Source organism: Rattus norvegicus, chromosome 4, assembly GCF_021556685.1.
Source record: "Rattus norvegicus strain SHRSP/BbbUtx chromosome 4, alternate assembly SHRSP_T2T, whole genome shotgun sequence".
Lineage (NCBI taxonomy): Eukaryota > Metazoa > Chordata > Mammalia > Rodentia > Muridae > Rattus > Rattus norvegicus.
In genome coordinates, this window is record NC_141537.1 from 172,499,142 (window position 1) to 172,523,332 (window position 24,191).

The 24,191-nt window shown below is 45.2% G+C and overlaps 1 protein-coding gene across 10 annotated transcripts in view; it reads right to left on the bottom strand.

The window, feature by feature from the left end:
- Positions 1-24,191, bottom strand: part of Eps8 (EGFR pathway substrate 8, signaling adaptor) — a 173,283-nt gene that overhangs the window by 21,162 nt on the left and 127,930 nt on the right. For 9 of the 10 annotated variants that reach the window (NM_001376935.1, XM_087657770.1, XM_087657762.1 and 6 more), the window contains 9 exon segments: positions 2,604-2,747; positions 3,606-3,714; positions 8,257-8,390; positions 11,420-11,603; positions 15,083-15,231; positions 17,205-17,279; positions 17,623-17,711; positions 20,251-20,377; positions 22,713-22,786. In NM_001376935.1, the coding sequence (NP_001363864.1) occupies positions 2,604-2,747; positions 3,606-3,714; positions 8,257-8,390; positions 11,420-11,603; positions 15,083-15,231; positions 17,205-17,279; positions 17,623-17,711; positions 20,251-20,377; positions 22,713-22,786 (1,085 nt within the window). 10 annotated transcript variants of the gene reach the window in all.

A 24,191-nucleotide genomic window follows, 5' to 3' on the forward strand; every position in this document is an offset into this window, starting at 1 on the left:
ATACAGTGATGTCATGTCAGGTGGGTAAGAATGCAGTGATGTCATGGCAGGTAGGTAAGGACACAGTGATGTCATAGCAGGTAGGTAAGGACACAGTGACATCATGCAGATAGACTGCGTTCAGTCCAGAGACCCCAAGTAGAGAGTTTTCAATTCCTTTCAATCATAGGTCTTACCTTAAACTCTACACATTAAGAGAGGAGGAGGAAGGGGGAACAAGGGTCAGGAAGGAGGACAAAGACAGAGAGGTAGGGAGGGAAAGAGCTCATGCCCATAAGCACTCTTCCACATACATATCTACAGCGTCTGTGGAAAAGTTCAGAAGAGAAACAGCCAGGACACACAATCCTCTACAGCAAACGCAAGTCTCTATTTACACAAAGTTTCCCCAAAGACTCCTGGAACTTCTGAAGACTTAAAAAACAAAATCTTCGTTGCATCAAAGTTGACAAAATATAAGGTGAAGTTCTGTGAAAGAAAAGAATCAGGGGAGAGAGAGAGAGAGAGAGAGAGAGAGAGAGAGAGAGGTGCATGTGTGTGTATATGTGTGTGTGTGTGTGTGTGTGTGTGTGTGTGTGTGTGTGTGTGTGTGTATGTGTGTTCTCTCCTAGTACTATTTTTGCCTGTGGTCTGTACTAGTCATTTGGGTTTGCTTTAGCCAGAGGGAAGCTTGAAACAGGGAAGCCACCACACAGCTTGGGGCAGGAGTCACAGGTGAAGTAAAAGGCAAGACCAAGTATTAAGCAGGTAAAGAGTGTATGTCGGACTCCTTTTGGGGAGTCCCAATGTGGGACAGAGGCTCGTAACACACACTATCCATAAGCTTAATTAAGTTACTTGATTCTCAGTTTATCTCTTCCTAGGAATCATGCACCCGAGCAAAATTCAACTGGAGTAATTGCTTTGAACATGTAAACTTAGAAATTCTTGGCTCTGTTTGCCAATATGCCCAGAGGACATCCTTTATAAACAGTGCAAGCTACACTTTGTCGTTAGTTAGAATGCTTAAAAATCCTTACTCTCTCAGAGGGCAAATACTCCCTCTCAGGATTTTAGGCACACACTTCAAGCATATATGACATTGCCGTTAAGGATAAGATTAAATAAAAGACACTTTCCAGAAAGAAAGCAGAGGAGTGGCGTTCACCCTCTGTCAGAAGCCTCACATTATTACATCATTAAGCCGGGAGACCACACCTCACACTTAGAGAAGTAGGAACTTATGGAAAGGAAGAGGTATGGCAAATTAAGTTCAGAAAAAAAAAAATCACTGCAAAACTCCACAGGAAACACAGCAGACCATACCTTGAATAATTCAAATTCCTTCTTTGGCATCAAAAGCTAATGACAAATGATTGGCATAAGTAAGTACATGTGTCATGTCAGGAAAACAGGAACAAAACAAAACAACCAACCAAACAAACAAACAACCAAGACCCACCAAGGGTTTGTCTTCCCTTCTTTTTTGTTTTTGAGGCAGAGCCTTACACAGTCCAGGTCTTGAACTTTGTGAGCCCAAGATGACATGGAATTTCTAATGCTCCTGCCTCTACCTGCCAAGTGCTGGGAAGATAAGTATGTGTTTCCACACCCACTGAAAAGACTTCTATATGTTAGGTGCTTGGTTGGTTTCTAGCTTCTAATAGGGCCAAATCGCTCTGGGAAGGGGTGAGGGTGGGCTGTACACTTGAGTGTCCCAAGGAGCTCCTGGTGCTCAGATAAGTCAGTGTGGCAGCTGGGATAACGGACTCCATCCAGGGCTTGGACACTCTGTCATCTTCAAGCCTAGAGCTGACCAACAATGAACTGCTCCACAGCAGAGCCCAGGTAAGCAGCACTTAAGTCAGTGATGCTAATGAAATCACGATAAAAACGGAGCGAGAAATGGAGTTTTTCTCACCATTGAAAATTAGGATTTCACCCCTAAGACATGGAATAGAAGCTATTCCGGTTCAGAGGTTGTGCATGGAGAATCCACCCATTCTATTTCTATTGCATAACCTCACTCCAGGGAGCCAGCTCAAGTAAACACAGCTGCCATAACAGACCACTAAAATCCTGAAACTGTGGTGTGTGTGAGCCTCTGGAGTCTTCAGGGTTCAGAGGAGGAACCTGTCCTGTGTCATCTATATCATAGATACATTAAACCTTAATGTACAGGAATAACACTGTAACCCCTGGACATACGTGCATGCATGTGCTAAGGCATGCCGATTGTGAACTGAAGGCTGGCCAGAGACCGAACATTTGATAGACTCTGGAGGCAAAGGCTGTAAAAGATGGAGTTGAACCTTCCAGAAGTCTCCCAGCCTACTGGTGGGTAAAGAGAAAAACAAATCTATATTTGTTAGAAATACTACAAATTGGTAGTAATAGAAAAGGATTCATAAGAGCAGTAACTTATTACTGGACATTTTAACAGTTTCCTTAGAAAATGAATCAGAAAATCATGCATCACTCTCTACGGTCTCCATGTTGCTCTTCAGTTGCTCTCAAAGATAAAACCAACTTAATTAAGGTCAACGTGATTAACACACAGAAAGCATGGAATTCCTGTTCATGGAAATCTGTCGATATTAACTTTTGCGCGGAACCCAAGTTACCTGTATGGTGTGTGTGTATGGGGGATCAGCGCGCCCCACTCCAGATTCCGGAGTTCTCATGATATCCAGAATGTTATTTGGCACGAACCCAGAGTCTCCGCTGGCATTCCGGACTTTCCACCACTGCTTTCTATCATCGAGTATCTGTCAATATGCAAAGAACGGAGAAGCAGTCTCTATGAGAAAACCCATAAGAAAACCCATACACCCACGCACGGACAATGTTCAACTTTTTATTTCTCAATTTCAATCGAGAAAAAAAAATCTTCTTTTTTTTTTACTTCTGATAATGAACTAAAGCATGTGAGTGAATGAAGTTCTCAGCAATTACACCAAGAGGTATTATTGATTATTGTTATTATTGATATTTGCATAAAACAGGTCTTTGGACAAATCTACTGCAAATATATACTATGTCCTCAGAATGTCCCTGCCTCATTGGAGGCACCTGAAGGACAATAACATGGCCATTCTGGAAAGTTCTATTGTTTCCATTTGTGGAATAGAAAGGGAAACTATTTTATAACAAAATGTGTTGTGACAAAATGTATGGTATACATTCAAGGAAATGAACTCTGAATGACCTAAGAAACGCTACACTCAATGTGATTACCAAATGCAGTGCTAGTGATGTCCATGCTAGGGTTCTCAAAGAGGAAATGGTTTCTTTGGTTAAACTGTCATGACGCATCTCCACTGAGTTTATAAGCAGCCTTGGCTACAAAATGAATGAATCCCAGAAGAAAGGACAACAAGGCAAACCATGAAATGCACTTGCCCCTCCCACCATGCCCTAAGTATCTCTTACTTGCCTAAGCAACACTGTTACAGGGTCTGGTAACCTAAGTTGCTAACACTTCTAAAGAGATACAGATACCCAAGATGTACTGTGTACAAAGAAACAATTTCTTGACCTCAGTATGTCTTTCAAAAGGCTCAGATGCACACTTGAACACAGCAAATTTACTTTCTTAGAGGACTAAGACCATGGGAATCAGTTACCTCTAAGACATCATCCTTCATAACTGAGAGCTCGCTGCTGTTCCTCGCCACAAAGTCGTACTTGGATTTGGCGTATTTCTTGGGTTGTGTTTTGACCGGGTCATAATTTCTACAAGAAGAAAGAAAGAACTCTCTGTCATTCTAGTAGCTTGTCTGAAGCCTGAGGGCAGAAGTAACACGAGGGCCAGTCCAACCCTCTCAGAAAGCCTCTGGACGCTTCAGCGGCAGCTTAGTCTGCCTTAGCAAACTGGGCTGGAGGGATAGCTCAGCAGTTGAGAGAGGGCACTGCTCTTGTAGAGCTTGAGTTCCATTCCCAGCCCCCACACTGGGGGCTGACAAGCACCTGCAACTCCAGCTTCAGGGGATGTGATATCCCCTCACCGCCATAGGCACACATATGAGGGTGGGGGAACGGGCAGGCACACATGAATGAGTAAGTGGTTTTTGTTTTTTGTTTTGTTTTGTTTTGGTTTTGGAACAAACTACTGCTCAAACAAAAAAAAATGATGTGAAATTCCAAGGTTAGTTGGTACTGGGTCAAATCTAGACTCTAAACCTGTAAGCCGTCTATTAATATACATGCTATGGTCAGGCATGGTGTCCTGTGCCTAGTATCCCAACCTTCGAGAGGCTGAGGAAGAGGATCAGGAGTTCAGTGTCATCTTGGACTGCACATCGAGTTTGACACCAGCCTACACTGTGTGAGATCACATCTCAAGAAGGAGAAGAGAGCACACGGGTGAGTGACGATGTCAGCACCCCACCATGAAAGGAGCAGAATCTAGGTGTGGAGTCAAAGGAGACTCGAGACAGGACCCAGAGCACAACTTCAGTTACACGCTGACTTTCCTTACTCAAGCAACCTTTCATTACCAACTTAACACATTAACATTATGTCTAGGGACCATTAAAAAAACAAACCTTGCCTAATTATCAAAGGTGCAAAGGAAGGGGTCCATCCAGTGTACAGCCAACAACCTTCTCAAGCAAAGAAGGAAACACAATTTCTAACTCACTATAAGCTTTTTCAATTATAATAACTGATGTATGGGCTCCATTTTTTAAAAGATATTTTCTTTAGAAACCAAATGCCACTTCCAATGATCAGATTTAACACTAGCAGATTTATCACTAGCAGATTTAACAATGTATTGGACATTACTTCTTCACACCGTACAATAAAATGTCAAGCAGTAAAGAGTGTTTGCATCCCCCCCATTTCTGGCACAATGGTTCAATAGTAAAATGGTAACACCGAGTCTGAATGATCCTGCTCCCTGACCTCCTCCAATCCCGTTTCTACATTTCCTCACAAATCTCTATGAAAAATAAATCAAGAGTCTGAGACTGAAGGCCATGCATCCAGGTCCTCCGGCATGGATGGGCCAGCAGAGGTGAGCTACAGAAACAGGCTGACCCTTTCACAGGTCTGCAGTATCTCTCAGGCTCTAATTCCATCCGACACGGGGGCCAGAACAAAGGAAGACTTTTAAGTTGTGCTGACTACCAGCCGCCTTCAGTATATTAAAATAAAAGTAAAATTATGGCCACTACTTATTATACATTATACAAGTTTGGTTTGGTTTTTAAGATGAGGTCCCGAACTCTAGTACGGGGTGGTGTAGAAGTCCCTGCATAGCCCAGAATTGTCTCCACCTCATCCGGACCCTCTGGTCTCAGACTCCTGGATGCTGAGATTACAGATAGCTTATGCTACTGATACGTTATGAATAGTCACAGTTTAAAGCCTGTTAAATTCTCAGTGTCTACATCCCTTCCTGGACTGGGATAGTTCTGCTGCTAGCTAGCTTATATATTAAGATGTACATAGCTTATATATTACATCAGATTAAGATTCTAATCGGGGGAATAAAGAGATCTGCCCACCCCAAAAGTTAGAAAAATAGTAATTTCCACTCTTTCCCTTTTCTTTTCCCTGCTTCTTTCTTCTATAATGTGCAAAAGAACCACCACAGATAAGGGGCGAGTAGACTGTATTCTAAGAAAGAACAGAAAACTTGCAGCAGCTATCTGTGTCTACGGGACTCGGTATATTAAAACCTCCAGGCAACCATGGCAGAGACGGCAGCTGCAGAAGGGTCGTAATGGACCAGGTAAAGAATCTGCAGTCAGTCAGTGCCTGGGCTATCCTGATGCCATTGCTCGGCTGGGATCACTACAAACTGGGATGGATGGCCGTGGCTGGGACCACTGATGTTCTGTGTTGCAAAGAAAACACGTCATTATTGCAAAAGCCATCAGAAAATCCTGATCTGCTGTGATACACACAAGGGTCCTGATTTATTGCTAGGATTACCATTAAACGCAATTGTTTCTCCGAGCAAGAAACGCAGTGGGTGTTGAGTGAGTTTCTATTACTTGGCCAAGTCACCCATCGTGCCATGGGGCGGGCTTGCTTGCCTTTGAAAGGCTGTGACTGACTGCTAAGCTGGTGTGGCTGGTCAGGCAGGCAAACCCTGAAATTCCCACTGCCTCTGCGTCTGCTCAGTGGTTTTGTTATGGTTTTAATTTTGCTTTTGAGACAGGATCTCCTTAGTAGCCGTGGCTGGTCTGGAACTCATCGAATATCAGCCTTGAGCTCAGGGCCATGCTCAAGGGCAAAACTTGGAATCCAATCACAATGTTAGTCCTTAAAGTTCATACAATCCTTGTCTCTGTTGTAGATTTCTAAATTTATGTTGCACTTCATTAAGTTCCAGGAAGAGCGTCACTTCAACTTTCTGAGTCAATCTTTAAAGGTAAGGTTGAATGAATAAATCAAAAGGCACAGGCTGCCAAGAGCCCACAAAGCTCATGGGGAACAGGGCGAACTTTTACAAGACACTGAGTCACACTCCCACAGTCGATGGCAGAGGCTAAACCATGGGTGACACTGTACCTTCCAGACTCTGGAGACTGCAGTGTCTGCAGACTCCACCAAAGCTGTGCTTACTGAGGCCTGACGGAGCACAGGGCATGTGCACATGTAAGGCTAAGTACACCTGTGCACATGCTTATGATAATTGATATCTAGTGTCTTCTTCTATCGTTGCCCACTTACTGCAGATTGAGGGAGAGCCTCTCTCTGGACCCAGAGCTCATCAGTTCTAGCTTGTCTAGCTGGCTAGCTTACCCTGGGGATTCCCTGTCTCTGTTTCCCAGATGCTAGAGGTGTAAGCGGCCTCCATGTCTGCTCAGCTTTTACATGGGTTCTAAGCATCCACACTCCCTTCCCCACACTTGCAGGGCAAGTGCCTTATCCACCGAGCCACCTCCATACTCACTAACTGTCTTTTAAAAACAATTAAGGCATGTTTATGTGTTGGCCACTTCACTGGTGACTTTTCTTTGAACTCCATTTAATATGTTACGGTACACTCAAAATGACACTGGTAGAACGTCCAGGGACTGCCCTCTGCCGTCCTTAACAAAGCCCCTCCCACTGTTTTTCACACAGGGCATCACACATCCCAGGCTGGCTTTGAACTTCTGACCCTCTTGACCCACCTCCAAGTGCTTGAGTTCCAGGCACGTGCCCCTGTTGGTTTTCTGTGGTGTTGAGGATTAAACCCGGGACCCTATGCATGCTGGGTGAGCAAAGCAACAAACAGACTGAGCTACATCCTAGCTATACCTCAGATTCTAAAGAGAAATAACAAATTGAAGGTAATAACTCCTTACGGAGGAAGAAGTGCATGCTGGGACACCTTCCATCTGCTATAGCCCCTGTACTGCCTCTATTTAAACAGTTAATTATATCTAGTGCAAACATACACATTCACACACACAAACACAAACACACACACACATGTGCACAGAGAGAGAGAGAGAGAGAGAGAGAGAGAGAGAGAGAGAGAGAGAGAGTCCCACACCATAGACCAGGCTACCCAATAACATTCTACACGGCCTTGAACTCACCATCCTCACACCTCAGCCAATTCAAGCGTTGGGATTATGGGCAAATGCTGACACACCTGGCTTATTCTAACGATTCTAATAGTCTGTGTACAAGAGGGGTTATATTCAGGCTTTATATTTTGTTTTTAGTCTTTGCTAGATGTAAAAAAGGTAGAAATTGTTTCTTTCCTGGGTTACTGAGCTGGGAAGCTCTTTGAGGAAACTTTGTCATGGGAGTGAGCATGGGCGAGTGACAGCCATGGCAGTGTAGGTGTAGAGCTTTGTCTGCTAGCTGGCCTGCGGGCTTTAAGGGATCCTCCTGTCTCCAGCTCCTGTCTCACTGAAGGAGCTCTGTGCTTACAGACGGCGTGCTAATGTGTCCAGTCCATGTGAGTTCTGGGAATCAGAACTTGGGCCCTCATGCCTGGGCAGCAAGTTCTTTGCTCAGAGTCCTGTCCTCAGCCTGGGGGAGCTCTTTAGTGATTCTCTGGGGGGAACTAATGGAACAACCAGCCAAGTTCGAAGACAGTTCCTTCCTCCTACTGTCCAGACTACCGTCAGAAGTATTTTTTAAAGTAGCAGAAGTCACCCTCCTGCCTATGAAAACCAGGTCCGTAAGGAATGATAGAAATCTTATCCAATCATTAACAGATAAAACCTTGAGAGAACAAAGCAATCCCCACCCTCTTGCCCCCACTCCTGTTAGAGCCGGAGTCACCCTCAGTGACCCAGAGTGCTCCAAAGTGTTACTTACCTATCTACATGGCGATTAGGGGTTGACTTGAGAGCCAGGGCAGCCTCCCCTTGGTCCACATGTGGTCCTCTGTGGTACATGCTGTTACTGAACGTATAGCCATCGGCTGGAGGATAGTCGGACATGCTGGAATGCTGGAAGACAGAAGTACAGGGTAAATCTTAATTCCAAAAATCTTATAAAATCAGGAGGAAATGGAAGAATTTCGACGATAGATGTTTTTGATCTTAGACAGCCTTTAAGCACTGAACAATGAATTCGAGGACGACCTTTAGCCTTTGCTCCCCATTTCAGGAAATTAGTATCATCACGTGTAAATTCTCTGTTCTGTATTATAATGGAATTGTAGCACTTCGCTTTTTCTTTCTTTCGTTTTAACAAGTACCCCAAACACTTACCACTTTAGAATTGCTACAAATGGCTACTGTGAACACAGGAAACAGATGCTCCCCAGAAAACTTGACCTTGTTAGTCAGGAGTCCAGGAGAAGGTAATTCTGTAATCAGCTTGTCCCCAGTGGCTGACACTGTTATGATCTACTGGCTGCTCCCAAGGGAGACTTGAAGTCCGTGACCTGTGAGCGTGGTGGCTTTAAAGGCATGGAGGGTGGGGGCACATGCTCAGACAGAAAACAACCAAAAAGGTCACTTCCCACTCTCATGTGGTTTCTGAATGTTTAAAAAAAAAAAAAAGACATGGGAGAGTGTGATGGATGCTGAGGCAGGAGGATTCCCTGGATTTCCACTATTTATAGGTTCACTGGGACAATCTATGTGAACTGGGAAGGTCTGGGAAGCATCTAAGCTAAACAGAACTACAGGGAATTCTAACCAGAAAGGCTGGTAGGAATGAGGCCGACTTCATCCACAGGCAGTGTCTCCAGTGGGCCAGTGTGGATATCAAAATGCACAATTAGATACCCATCTGGAATACATGAGGGAGCAGAGCCTCACAAACAAATAGAAACATATTTTCCAGCTATTTAAACACCTAGGACCAGTCAACTACACGAATCCTTTCCCAGGGAGCTGGCAGAGACACGGAATTCAATTAGGTCATTAAAAAAAGAGTCAAAGTCTTGAGCAACTGGGGCAGAAACTGCAAGACTCATCCCCACCTTTTGCCTATTTCTTGGACAGGACAGCTCCTGGCCAGGATGAAGTCACAGGTCCAGAGAATGACTGGGCATGCCGAAGGGGAGGAAATAAGAAAGGGAGAGTGATGAAGTGGTGGCCACACAGCCTGGGTGAGGCTGCTGCCGGGTCAGAAGAGGAAGCAGGGAGGTTGAAGGTGCTGTCCACACTCATCACTCCACGTCGCCGACGCCTTTCCATTACAAACCAAAAGCACCAGATCCTGAAGTTGCTCAGGATGTGCCGTAAGTGCATTTATTCTAGTGGCAATGAAATTTAATAAAGTCTCTCTCCCCGCTAGGATCACGCTTCTGATGCACTCGAGGTTGGCGCCCTCTGCGCTGTTCACGAAAGATCTCAACCTGGCACGCACTCTTCGTCCTATCTCTGTTGGCTTCTGAATGGGCACTTAAATCATAAAGTGGGGAATATTTTACAGCAGGAGGATGACAGCTCACGACAAGGGAGGACCCTCAAGAAGTCTTCTAAAGTTACGTGTTCAGAGTAGACATACATAGGCACTCACAGCCTAGAGCACACATCCCATTCCCTCTTTAAACAACACTGCGAAAAAACTCACAAAGGTGTGAATTTCCAGAGCACGCATTATTAAGTGCTATGTTTTCTAGCATAAGGTAAGAATACCACATGGAGGGCAGTTTTAGGACTTGAAAAGAACCAGAAGTAATTATGGCAACTATGGCAACACCAAATAAATTTCCCGTGTGCCTACATCACTCCCTTCCCTAGTACGGCTGCTTTCTAAATGGGAGGAAAAATCACAGTCATGAGGTCTGAACTATCCAACGCGGGCAGGGACATATGTGACTCAGCCAGTGTGACGTCATCATGATCAGCCATTTAGAGGAAAGGCCAGGTATGCAGTCTAGCCTTCCTTTTTAGACAGCCGGAGAGGTACACACAGGCTCTGTACGTGCTGAGCCACCTCTCCAGCCCACAGAGTACAGTACATTTTCTACATAACATCACTGTCCAAAGAACAAATTTTGTTGTCCAAACAAAATTGTCCAAGGGACCGATTTTAAGCAATTCAACTTACATGTATGTTTCTCCTTAAAAGTGGTCAGAGACATACTGTGCTGGGGTTTGCTAATGCTGTTCCTCCTATTGTGTCTGCCACATTCCAAATGCACTCCTCAGAGACATTTTCAAAGTGAGAATGAACGACCTGGGCTTCAGAAGTATCAAGTCACTAATCACTGCTGCCTTTTTATGCTAGTCCTCACCTTGTGGTTACGTGAGTCCTGAGCGTCCCATTTGCAATTGGCTCAGTTTTAAACACTGTTCAATTATCCTTTCCAAAAGGGCTAGAAACACACACACACACACACACACACACACACACACACACACGAGTCATTTAAAGGAACATGATAACGTGCCCAATTTCATTCCTCTAATTTGCTCTGTAGACAGGGTTATACTCTAAAGCCTAATCAATAATTGAAAGATAAAATCCACAGTATGGCCTTGTACAGGCACAGTGCCATTATTTGTGGTCATTTGTCAGAAGACTGAAGTCCACAGAATGTTGGCTCCTCTACACACTTCAGAAGATTCCAACGGAAGGAGGGAGCGGGAGAGAGTGGAAGCAGTAGCTACAGTGCCAGGGAGAGAGAGGAAGGTGGCAGAGAGGGGGAGAGTAGGATTAGGGGAGGGGAGAGTGGTGACAGGAAGAGAGGGAAGGAAAGAGGGAGATGGGAAGAGGAAGGAGGAGGGAGGGATCATGGCACCATGAAGAACTTGCTTAGGATCAAAAGGATCTAGTTTAGGAAACTGCCTTGAGGGTCTATAGATGTGCAGGTAAAACAGAGTAAACAGTGTGTGTGTGGGCAAGTTCCTGACAGAAAAGGGACAGGGAGGCCTGAGGAACAGAACAGGGCAGAGAGTGACTCAGCTGGGGTAGGGGGAAGAGACACACCCCACCAATGGTCACGCTTTTCAGTGCGTGCTGACCCCCTCCACTGTCTATCCCAGCATCCACAGAGAGCAGAGCGATGGACACTGACCTCTGTGGACTGTCTCTTGCTGTCCTGTTTGCGCTGCTGTTCCGCTGCGTTGGCCACGGACTCTGCCAGCTGATACATGTCTTGCTCTGTGGGTGCGCCCATGAAGTTCAGCATCGGGGGCTCCCAGCCGTTTCGGAACCTCGGAACGTAAGGTGGGATGAACTGTTCTTTTGGCCACTCTGCTCTGTAGGGTGACATCACGTTTATGTGTTAAATAATGGGTTTTCGACCACAATTCTCTTCTACAAAGAACAACTCTGTTTCTCGGGAGAGGAAAGAAAGCCCAGTTATGCCAGTGGTCCGAACAAATAATCTGAAAGAACGATTCCGCTCTGCACAGCTCCCATGTGGTCTTAACTTTCCCTACAGTCTGATGCCCAGCATGGATGTAGGATGCTTAACGTTTGTGCGTGGGCATAGAAATGCGGTGAGCATTTAAAGTGTGGGGCTTGGCGGCATCCAAAGAACTTTCCAGTGTTCATCTCTCCCTCAGTCCCTTCAGGCATTAAGACGGTGGGGGATCTTTGAAAATAGAGACATCCAAGGCTATTATGAAGGTGCATGATTTTTCAAAGCTGCAAATTTTTCCTAAAATGAAGCAGATTACCAACTTTAGAAATTAAATGTACCAGCTACACTATCAGTAAGAGACACAAACTACTCTGTGGTCACAATCAGCACCCACTCATCAGCCAATCCCTTGAGAGGCCAGTTCACACAAGCTCCTAAACCAACACCCTTGAGAGGTCAGTTCACACAAGCTCCTAAACCAACACCCTTGAGAGGCCAGTTCACACAAGCTCCTAAACCAACGCCCTTGAGAGGTCAGTTCACACAAGCTCCTAAACCAACGCCCTTGAGAGGTCAGTTCACACAAGCTCCTAAACCAATGCCCTTGAGAGGTCAGTTCACACAATCTCCTGAACCAACGCCCTTGAGAGGCCAGTTCACACAAGCTCCTAAACCAACGCCCTTGAGAGGCCAGTTCACACAATCTCCTGAACCAATGCCCTTGAGAGGCCAGTTCACACAAGCTCCTAAACCAATGCCCTTGAGAGGTCAGTTCCCACAAGCTCCTAAACCAACGCCCTTGAGAGGCCAGTTCACACAAGCTCTCGGTCCATCTGAAGGCACAGAAGTGGCTACTGCAGAGACACCAGCTTGGCTCCCTGCTGTGCTCTAGGCCGCCCACACTTTCCACGGGTGACATATTCTGATGGGATGAATCTGCTCTGATGAAATGGGGCCTTTTATTTAAATTATTTGGTGCTTTCTTGATCCTTTTCCCTTTCATGTGTTTTTAAATCCCACTCTCATTACCTAATGGCCTTGATCTGGATCTGAAGTGACCGCTGCCTCGTGTTAAACACTAACTATGTTATTTCCTTTTGATGAAGCTATTTAAACCATCATTAAACTTTCTGATTTTGCGATAGGGCTCAAAACAAAGTCACTGAATACTCTTAGCAATTTTTGTATTCTGAGATGTGACAGATTTAATAAGCCTCTTAGAAAGGAAAAGAGAAAAAAAAACCAGCCTAGGCTTCTCATAACAACACAACCGGCATAAATCTGAGGTTTTACTAACATATCTGAGCTGCTTTAATGCAGCATAAGTCATAAAATGGGGGCCAGAGAGATGGCTCGGAAGCTAAGAGCACTGGCTGTTCTTCCAGAGAACCCAGGCTTAGCTCCTAACGCCCACAGTAACTTCAGTTGCAGGGAGTCCAGTACCTTTTCCTGGCCTCTATGGGCACCAGGCGTGCATAGGGTACATATCCACTGATGCAGGCACTCACGTACAGACATAAAATAAAACCTAACAAATCTTTTAAAGAAGATGTCAATGCCATAATAAAAATATAGACTGTGATCTGGTGATTCATAGATAATATAAATAATTATGCAAATAAATACAAATAGTCTTTACAACATGAAAATGCCGTGTGCTACTTTAAGGAGTTACATTTTGGGTAAGACAGAGCACAAATTACACTCTAACGTACACAGTGGCCAAAGTCCAAGAAGTAGGTGGGACTGTCTTGCGTGTATTTCAATAAAAGCAGAAAGTGATAAATTGGTCTTTTAGACAAGCCCTCCAGGGGGACAGGGCCAAACTTCCAGAGACTGGTGGCTGGTCACTACACTGAATGACTGCTCGGCACAGGGAAAGAGAAAGGTCTAGTCAAATAAAGCACGCTAAAAGGGTGTCACAGGAGGCTGGAAATGAAATGGCTGTAGGACGAGCCTGGCTTGGTGGGTGTCAGCTCTTGTGATGGTTTGTCATTCCCCTTCTCTTTATTGACAAACGATCGATGAGTCTAAATTTAGCCCCACATCTTTTTTTCCCAGTGGGTGATAGTTCTTACCCCAGAGAGGTCTGACTACTAAGGAGCCTGTGCTAGACCATTAATGGCGACTTCTGCCCTTGGCTGTGGTGGACCCAGCTGGCAGACTGATCTCTGAAAACAACTGGAGGATTTCCTTAGCAAAACCTGTCTCAAAGACGGGGAGGAGAACCTACATTGATCATTCTCTACCACCTTCAAAATCCACTGCTTAACCCGGCCACAGAGCCCTTCCTAGCCAAGCCTGCTCCCCTCTGGGTACCTCCTTTTTGACACCATTCCCCTTCCAGCCTTTCTCCACACACCCACTACCCCAAGTCCCTTCCTGCTCCCTCATCTCTGAACTCTTACTGCGTCCTGCTTCTCTGTCAACCGTTCCACATTTGCAGTTGCTCTACACATCCCACTGGAAGGCCACTGAGCAAGGGAATCATGAACCCTGACCCTAGAGCTCTGTCACTTAAGATATTGTGTGACTTTAGGTCAATGAGTTGACCTTTTTGAGCCTTATTTCTTCATCTGTGAATCAGAAATATCAACCTATCTCTATAAAACACATGGGAGAGCCCACAGCATACACTGTGTGTGTGAGTGTGTGTGTGAGTGTGTGTGTGAGTGTGTGTGAGTGTGTGTGAGTGTGTGTGTGAGTGTGTGAGTGTGTGTGAGTGTGTGTGTGTGTGTTAGTATGTGTGTGCGTGTGTGTGAGTGTGTGTGCGTGTGTGTGAGTGTGTGTGAGTGTGTGTGAGTATGTGTGAGTGTGTGTGAGTGTGTGTGAGTGTGTGTGAGTGTGTGTGTGAGTGTGTGTGTGCGTGTGTGTGTGTGTGTGTGTGAGTGTGTGTGTCCCTCGTCCCACCCTCTACTTCATCATGTCAATCGGTAGGGTCTGCTTATGTCCCACTCCTTCCTTCTGCACACAGTATATTTCTTTGCTTGGCAACATGCTTTTTAATTTTGATTTTTAAAATTATATTTATTTATTCAACTCCTGTATGTGTGTTGGTGGAGGGAGAGGTATACAAGCCATGGTGTACATCTGGAGATCACAGCACAACTATGTTGAGTCAGTTCTCTCCTCCTGCCACATGGGTGTCAGGGATAAAACTCAGGTCGTCAGACTTGGCTGCAAGCACCTTTACCTGTGGAGCCATCTTGCTGGCCCAACTTGATATTAGCTTTTCAGCGATATCAGTTTCTTCCTTCCATAACACATAGTTCTTTATCCTGAATCTTACATACATGTCCCATTGGTTTAGGGCATCGGACAGGAGCGCCCGGAGCGTCACCGGTACTGCATGCCGAGCTCCCCTGTGCTCACCTCACTTTCATCCACGTCTCTCCCAGTGACATCCACAGCTGCCGTTCCTCTGCCTTGACCGTGTAATTTAAGAAATCAACTGTGTCTTTCGTCAACAGTGGGCTGAGTACTGAACTGGCCAGTTCAGGGCCACCAGTTGCCTGGACCACCTGGGTGGAGAACAAATGTTTTTAGCAAGGCAATGATTACTTGTATACTCCTGAAATCTATACATGAAAATCAATTCCAAAACAAAGCACTGTTTCCATATGTTTAAATTAAAACTTGAAGTATAACATATATTATATATTATCCAGAATAAAGGCCCATTAATAAATAAAGTTAGTAGTTTGAGGATGTCTTAGCATCTACATCCTGGCTATAAGCATCTATTTCTTTCCCAGCAAAATACTAGTAAGGGCAGCATAGACACCCTACTCCTTATTTGCTGGTATAACCATCTGTTATTTTAAAAAACATCAATTATAAATGGCAAATCTATTATGCCAACGTTGAAAACTATGGGTCTAAAATGAACACTATTGAAGGTGAGAGAAAAAAGCCTTCAGTCAGCAGTTCAGACTATGCCTGAGATGTATAAAACCAAAAAGGACCTGAGGGGAGGGAGGGAGAGAGACAACAGGGGGGATAAGAGAGGAGAGGGAGAAGAGAGGGGAGGGAGGGGCAGAGGAGAGGGGAGGACCAATGATAAGTAGTAACCCCACTCCCAGAATTCAATTCCAGTATATTCCCCTGATTTGATATGGACACTTTAATGGCCAATGGGAAACAGGTGCACATCCTAATAAGCAAGCCTGTGCTACCATGAAGCACCACACTCTCCTCTCAGGAGCCATGTCCAGGTTGAGAAAGGCCCGTTATCTAGCAGACAGGCTAGATAGAGACTTTGTTAGGCTCTGGCCTCCTCAGAGATGTGCTGTAGGAAGAATGTGTTTGTTTTGTTCTTTCGAATGGCTCTAGACTGAGGTATCTCTCTGGTCAGGAGCTCTGAGGACGCCATGCTGCTTTGTGCCTCTGTAAACACAGGATTTTCTAGTTCCCCCTCAAGACTCTTCCTCCGTCACCCAGAATTCAACTCTGCACTACATCTCTTGGGAACTACTAAATGCCAGCATGAATCTAAAACAGGGCTTGCCTGGTACCTCTCTACACAGTCTCTACACAGTACTGACACACTACATGACACCATAAAGCCTGGTTTTCAATTTCCTTCGGTGCAACTGACTTTAAATTGCAGGAGACACATTTGAGGACTCGGAGATGAAAACCGAGAAGAAAAGCTGGGGGTATGGGAGCTTTGCGCCGACTCTTCCGCAGACAGAACAGCATGCACTGTCGTTTCTGTTGTGTTTTGTGCTTTGGGGTTTTATTTTAAGACAAGTTCTCTCTTTGCAGTCTACCCTGATCTTTCTGTGTAGCCCACTCTGTCCTCAAATTCACAGCAATGTCCTCTTGCCTCAGGGTCCCCTGTGCTGGGAGCACCAGTGTGAGCCCAACATGGGAGGCTCGATTCTTTTTTGGCTCATTGTTTTAGATTTCTGAAACACGGTCTTACCACGTAACTCAGGCTAGCCTCGAACTCACTCTTTACTGCAGCATGAGAGCGCTAGGACGGCAGGCGCGTACACCAGCATGCCCAGCTCTGGCACTGAGCCTGTAGCCTGAGGTCTTACAAGCGCTGACAGCAAACATTCAAAGATGACTACAGGAGAGAAGGAGGAGAGTGCTGTGCCCTTTGGGTTGACAGAGGGGATATTACAGGCTGTGATTTCCTGTGAAGAAATTCGGCAGGCATGCACACACGAACACACCAAGGTACCGTGTGTGTGCCACGTGGCACTAGGAACTTGGAGAAGAGAGACTTGCAAGCGAAACACCCAACACTGCCTGCCAGCCCTGGATAAACGGCTATTCTAATGTGCACACGCGTGTGTTGTGTGTCCAGCCGTAAGTGAGGTATGTGTCCCTTTTAAACTCTCAGACTTCACGTTCGCAGAGTTTACACACAAGTTAAGAAAGACAGGACCTACATAAGGTAATCAAAGAAACCCACTTAAGTAACTCAGACCCTTGGGTGGAAGATACCAAGAACGGTTGCTTTGTTTCATTCATAAATGCTCACCATATTTAGTGGAGTAAACAAAAAATGAACCAGATCCGAAGCGCTCGGGTTTTGAATGTGGGACTTCAGCTTGGCCTGTGACAGCAAGAAAACAAATACATCACCACAACACGGTCACCCCAAGGGTGGACGCTCAAAGAGCTGTCCAATGCAGACCCGGAAGGAGAGGTCTTTCTTCACACTTCTCCTTGGAGGGACTCCATCAGGGACAGAGAGCCGAGAAATACTGCTTTTTTAGCTAAGTCTCTTTGACATGCATGCCTTCCAATCTGATGCTGCAATGAAAGGCCAATCAAAACACACACCCACAAATCTACAGGGACAGCTGTCTCTCTTGATTTAATTTTCAGGAACATTTGGCTAGACTTTGATCTTCCCCATCTGCTTCTTCTCTTATATATAAATAAAGCACACCTACCAGAAGGTTGAATCCATGTTTAAACTTCTGGAAACAGTCAACAAACTCATCAGGAGGTGGCGGTTTTGCCCTCAGTGTTAAGACGCCCTCTAAAGAAATAAAAAAGAGCAGGGGACAGATGAGAACAGACCCACAAGGAAGTTTGTTAAATAAATTCATTATGAAGATCCTAAGTTTGAATGGGTTCCTCTTCTCTTAGACCCTCTCAGTGACTCACTGAATTCTATAAATGTGACTCGAAGCCTTCCTATGTCCCAGGAATTCTTGCGATCATTCTAAAGGCTATAAAATTGAGTAAGTGATAAGCCCTGCTTTTAATGGCCCTGAAAAATAACAGAGGAAATGAATCATACGTTTAACAGGTGTAGCATCTAAGCGCTGCGACAGGAGAGTATACTGCTTGGGAAATGGGGAACATGACAACCAGAAAGTGTTTTTCAAGAAACTTTTTTTATTTTTTTTGGTTTCTCTATTCTCCCAGAATTTGCTTTGTAGACCATGTTGCTCTCAAACCCACAGAGATCAGCCTGAGCCTGGCTTGGATGCTGGAATAAAAGGCATATGTCAAGTAACTTTTAAGAAGGGATTTGAAGGGGTTGGGGATTTAGCTCAGTGGTAGAGCGCTTGCCTAGGAAGCGCAAGGCCCTGGGTTCGGTCCCCAGCTCCGAAAAAAAGAACCAAAAAAAAAAAAAAAAAAAAGGGATTTGAAAAGCTCTGCCCACCTCCCCCAAGTTTGTGGAAATAACATGCTAAGATTAAAACAACATCTGGAGTAACAGAGAAATTGGGTGTACACAAAACAAGCAACATAAACCCAGAGGAATGTGTGTGAGAGGGGACCTTTGGTTTAGATTGTAGGTGACCTTGAATGTCAAGGTAAGAAGTGACATTTCAATCAATAGTTCACAGAACTACTTACACTTCAGGGCAGAATTATGAGAACTCTAGAACACTGTGAAGGGTGTCCTATTGGCCGTGGGAACACCTGTAACCCTCGACTTGAGAGGCGGAGCCAGACGGACCAGGAGTTCAAGGTCATCCTTGGCTTTATAGCAACTTTGAGACCGGCTGTGTGAGAGAGACCCTCTCTTAAAGGTTGATTTATTGATTAACTGATTGAGTGATTGATAGGTTGACTGGTTCTCCTAACAGTACAAAAGACTAGGGGGATGAAAACTGCTGTCAAGCTGTCTCAACAATGATGACAGTTTCAACTTGATGCCAACTATGAGAATGGGAAAACTACGTACAGATGGAATTGGGAAAATAAGTCAAAGTAGCCGTATGCTGAGGAAAGAAGACACAGAGGCTTGGGTTCTGAGCTTGGATAACCCAGAGGAGAGCATGCTCCATTCAGCAAACAGAAGAGGGAAGCTTGAAACATCACAGAACACTTCATTCAGAATGAGTGGAGGAGAGGAACATCTAAGCATCTACGCTCAGGACAACACTGAAAGCTGAACACTCTTACCATACAGACAGGGGCTGCAGGAGGATTTGAAGTCAGCTCTAATGAACGAGACATGAGCTGACAACTCCTTTATACATTCAATTTGTGCCTTTTGTCAGAGGTAATATAAACACTACCCTTACATTTATACTTTTATACACTCAAAGCCATTCGTTTTCATTTAGTATTATTATTTTTTGTGACAAGGTCTGATATCCCAGGCTGTCCTATATAACTAAGAATAATCCTCCTGCATCGACTTACTGAGTGCTGGGATTGCTGGCCCAGTTTCTAAGGCATTTTAACATTGGCGGTTCAGCACCACGCTTCAAAATTGCTTCTATGCAACTCTGAATGTGAATGAGCAACTGAGGGTTTTGCAATATGATTCGAATCCATTAGTATTATAAAATGCTCAGATGAAAGAAGGCAATTTTTCATGTTGAAAAAGGTTACATATTTTCAATTAAAGAACTCTACAGAAAAGATCAGTGTTATGAACAAAAACTCACTTTTAACTCCCTGTGAAAACTATAGATGGGTGTGGCTACCGTCCAATCTCAGTCACACTCAAGGCACAGTCAGCTTGAAACAAACATGAGCCCTTCCCTCTCCACTTGAACCTCCAGTGGTGCCCAAAGCTACAGGACCTTGGTCCAAGATCAGGACCTGGTGCCCAGGTCCAAATACAGGACCTGGGACGCAAGCTCACCTAGTCCTGAAGTTCTCATGGCCCAAGAGTAAGGTACCTTACTCACCTGTGCTTTGAGTAAGGAAGCTCAAGAGTAAGGAAGTCCCCACTCACTGTGGGTCTGATAACCCCAGAGTAAGGAAGCCCAGTGGGGTCTGACAGCCTTAGACTGGGGAAGCCCATTCACCATGAGTCTGACAGCCTTAGATTGGGGAAGCCCATTCACCATGAGTCTGACAGCCTTAGATTGGGGAAGCCCATTCACTCCTAAGTCTGACAGCCTTAGACTGGGGAAGCCCATTCACCATGAGTCTGACAGCCTTAGATTGGGGAAGCCTATTCGCCATGAGTCTGACAGCCTTAGACTGGGGAAGCCCATTCACTCCTAAGTCTGACAGCCTTAGACTGGGGAAGCCCATTCACCATGAGTCTGACAGCCTTAGACTGGGGAACCCAGTCTCACCCGCTCACCCGCTCACCCACTCACCTCCAGGTCCTTTCCTTTTACTTTTCTTGCTTTTCTTCCTTTTAGAAAGCTCAGAAAATGCTTCAGCTGCTTTTTGGAGCTTTGTGATAAAAAACTCGATGTCATCCAAAATATGGTTTAAGATTTGCTGGAATTAGAAATAACAGGACAAGATATAAAACAAAGGGAGAAAAACCCTAATTTTGCTCTAGCTGTTAGCTAGAATGTAAGGGAGAGAAGCTTTAGAAGAGAAGAGAAAAATGATCACTTTCATGAAGTCAATCACTAATTCTAAGAAAACATCACACACACACACACACACACACACACACACACACACACACACACACTGAAATATACATATTCCCACACATACAAAGCTGGGGGTAGGATTCAGAGAAACATTTTGCTAGCAGAGCACAGGATGTTTTTGTTTTGCAATATTTGTCCTGTAAGGTCTCTGACAAAGTTACTGTGTGCCCATTATAGAATGCCCTGAGAACCTAAAACACACAGCCCACATACACCAAAGGTATCAGGAGGACCACATCCCAGAGCAGACAAACGCATGCTAGCGACCTCTTCGGTTATCTTTTATACTTCTCTTGCAGCTTTCTCTAGTCTGATATGAAGGACTCTTCGTATTATAAGACTATAAAGTAGCATTTGATAAACCTTTCACTATAATATAGTGTGATAAAATATTAAATTCTAGAGCTAGAGAGATGGCTCAGTGGTAAAGAGCACATTCTGCCTTTGTAGAATCTGAAACTCAGCACCTGGCATCCATGTTGGGTGGCTCACAACCACCTAAACCCTAGCTCAAAACAATCAGATGTTGGATTCTGACCTCTGCAGGCACCTGCACCCATACAGAAACACACACACACACACACACACACACACACACACACACAGAGACAGAGAGAGACAGAGAGACAGAGAGAGACAGAGAGATAACACACGCATGCACACACACAGAGAGAACACACTCACACACACACATAGAGAGAACTCACTCACACACACACATAGAGAGAACACACAGAGAGAGAGAGAGAGAGAGAGAGAGAACACACACACAGAGGAGAGAGAGAAAGAGAGAGAGAGAACACACACACAGAGGGAGAGAACACAGAGAGAGAGAGAGAGAGAGAGAGAGAGAGAGAGAGAGAGAGAGAGAGAGAAAGAGAGAGAGAACACACACACAGAGGGGGGAGGGGGAGAGGAGGGGGAGGGAGAGAGAGAGAGAGAGAACACACACACACACACTCAAAATCGATTAAGAATGGGCTGGAGAGATGGCTCAGTGGTTAAGAGCACCGACTGCTCTCCCACTGAGCAGGGACTGAGTTAGGCAGATCCCAGGCCCCAGTAAGCACATGGTGGCTCACAACCTTCTGGGATGGGATGCTCTCTTCTGAAATGTCTGAAGACAACTACAGAATACTCTTTTTTAAAAAAGAACTACTCGCAGTCCTGATTCTAATATGCCCTTATTTTGAAAAGTGAAAATCTTTTAAAAATTAATTCTAAATGTCAGACTCCTTTCAGTGATTTTTTTTTCCCAAAAGAACCTGGGAATGTGTATAGTTTAAAAGGTAAATAAATCACACACTTAAAATGTGACAGACATAGCCATTAACTGTCAATTACCCCTGCAAGTTAATTGCTCTAAAGAAGCGGCAATAAATACAGCATTCTTCTTTATAAAGCATTAATATTTACACTTTAAATGTCACTTAACTTCTCCTTTTAAGGTATTCTAAAGTATGTTTTCTATTTTCATGAGGGTGTGGTGTGTGTGCGCGTGTGAGTGTGTATGTCCTCATTTGCATGTGAGTGGGCACATGTGTGAAGAGGTGCCTGCAGCTTCCCTTGCCTGTAGGTGTGTGTGTGCACATGTGTGTACCTGTGCAGACCAAGTACGGATGTCCTGAATCATCCTAGTTCCTCTCCCACCTTCAACAAATAAGGCAGAGCCGCTCAGTGGAACCTAGGACTTGCTTCTCTAATGGTTACTCTTCTAGCTAGTGATGGGCTGCCAACAGCCATCTACTCTAGGGGTGTGAACTCCAGCCTCCAAACTTTTGATGCAAGCCCTGCAAACACTGAGCCATCTCTCCAGCTGTAAAATATCTTAATAAACCAAAATGAGCAAACATTAAATGGTCTGTGTCTATGAATCACAGACCATTAAAAAAAAAGCAAAACCAGACAATTGGTTTCCAGGTTCTTGGAAGTTCGGGTTCATGCCCTCTGCAACCTGGCCGAGTTGCCAGCGCTCTGTAGGAGGTAACATCAAGCTAAATACTAGGAAGGACGGACAAGGGGTTAAGCGAAAATTCAATTTTCAATACTGAACGCTGGGAAGAGGAAAATATAAATTTTGCGGACATTTTTGCCAATCCCGATGCCTTTGTTTCCCCCTCCTCACAAAGCAGAAGGGACCATGAGCTAAACCGGATTCGGGCAGCACTCACCACATCCCTGTCAATCCGGGCTGCCATCATCTCGGGCGTCTCCTCTTGCTCGTGGTACTGCCGGGGCTTCTCGACTGAAAAGAAAGGAGAATTGTGAGACTTTCTACGTTTGTTAATATCAATACAGAAATGAACATGAGAGACGATGAGGGAGGAATTCCAGTTGCTGATCGGGGAGTTCGCTGGAACAAACAAGTCAAGGTGATACTTCGTGGCCCCTGAGTATGTCCTGCCACGGGTACCAGGAGCACTGGGCACAGCTGGTGATTGGCCTGCCCACATATCTAAGGTTCTAACCAGCTATGCCCCCTCCTTCCTGGAGGTAGTTATGTCCAGCAAGCCTTAGGAACCCCTTGTCTTCCCCCTCCTGAGCTTGAATTACAGACACTCACCATTATACCTGGGCATTGGGAATGGGATTTAGCTTCTCATGCTGATGTGGCAAGCACTGTACCAACTGAACCGTCTTCACAGCCTGGGTTGCTGGTCCCCCCACATTCCAACCCTGTGACTACCACAAAAGCGTTGCAGCTCTGAGAGTACAGTGATTTCTCAATGGCCGTTGTAAGTCAGCATAAAACCCACAAGCCTTTGGATCACTGCGCTTAAATCATATGACTCGAGATAAAACACTGAATACGCGTCTCAGAGGCGTTCGCGATGTCAAGAAAGCTCCATTGTGAGTGCTAATCATGAGACCTCCATCACAGATGCCTTCCTGAGGTGAGTCAGTCAGCACTATGGTAACATGGACAGCTGGGGCAATGTGTTTCAGAGTACATTAAGCGAAAAGGCATATGGCTTGGGCAGGAGCACTAGATCACAAGGAGTGGAGGGAGAACTCATGATACATCATCATGACTCATGAGGCTTAATGCGGAGAACTGCCGAAACATACTGGCCACTCGGAATCCCAATTTCTCCTTCATGCTAACACTGGCCAGACATGGAACGCACGGGAAGAGAAAAGGGAATTGCTGGGCCACACAAAACTACATTTTTAACTCTAACTATTCAAGCTCATTAATCTGCATGAACAAAGCTTGACGGTTAGGGGCCGTTTTACAAGTGGCTGCTGCCTTCGTGGTACAGTGGTACCATGGAAGGCAGGGAAGTCAACTTGAAACCGCCATTAGGAACTCCAAAGGGGGTCACTCTGGAAGCTGAGGCAGGGGTGACCAGGCTAGCCTTGGCTACATACTGATGCCCCACAACATCCAGGGCTACACAGAAGGCTATGTCTCACAGAAGGAATCGGTGTCTCCGAGAGACCCCACAACATTGTCTGGGGCAAAGTGAGTTGGGGTCCCGGGAACTACTGCCACCATTTTGCTGAACTCACTTTTGGAAGACAGGGTTACTACATGTCAGAGTTCTCTGGGGCTATAGTCAGAGTTGATGAAACCTCAGAGGGAGCAGAGGGAGCCTCCTTTAGGACACCCCCAACTGAGACTCTCTGGCACTCACACAGAACTTTGT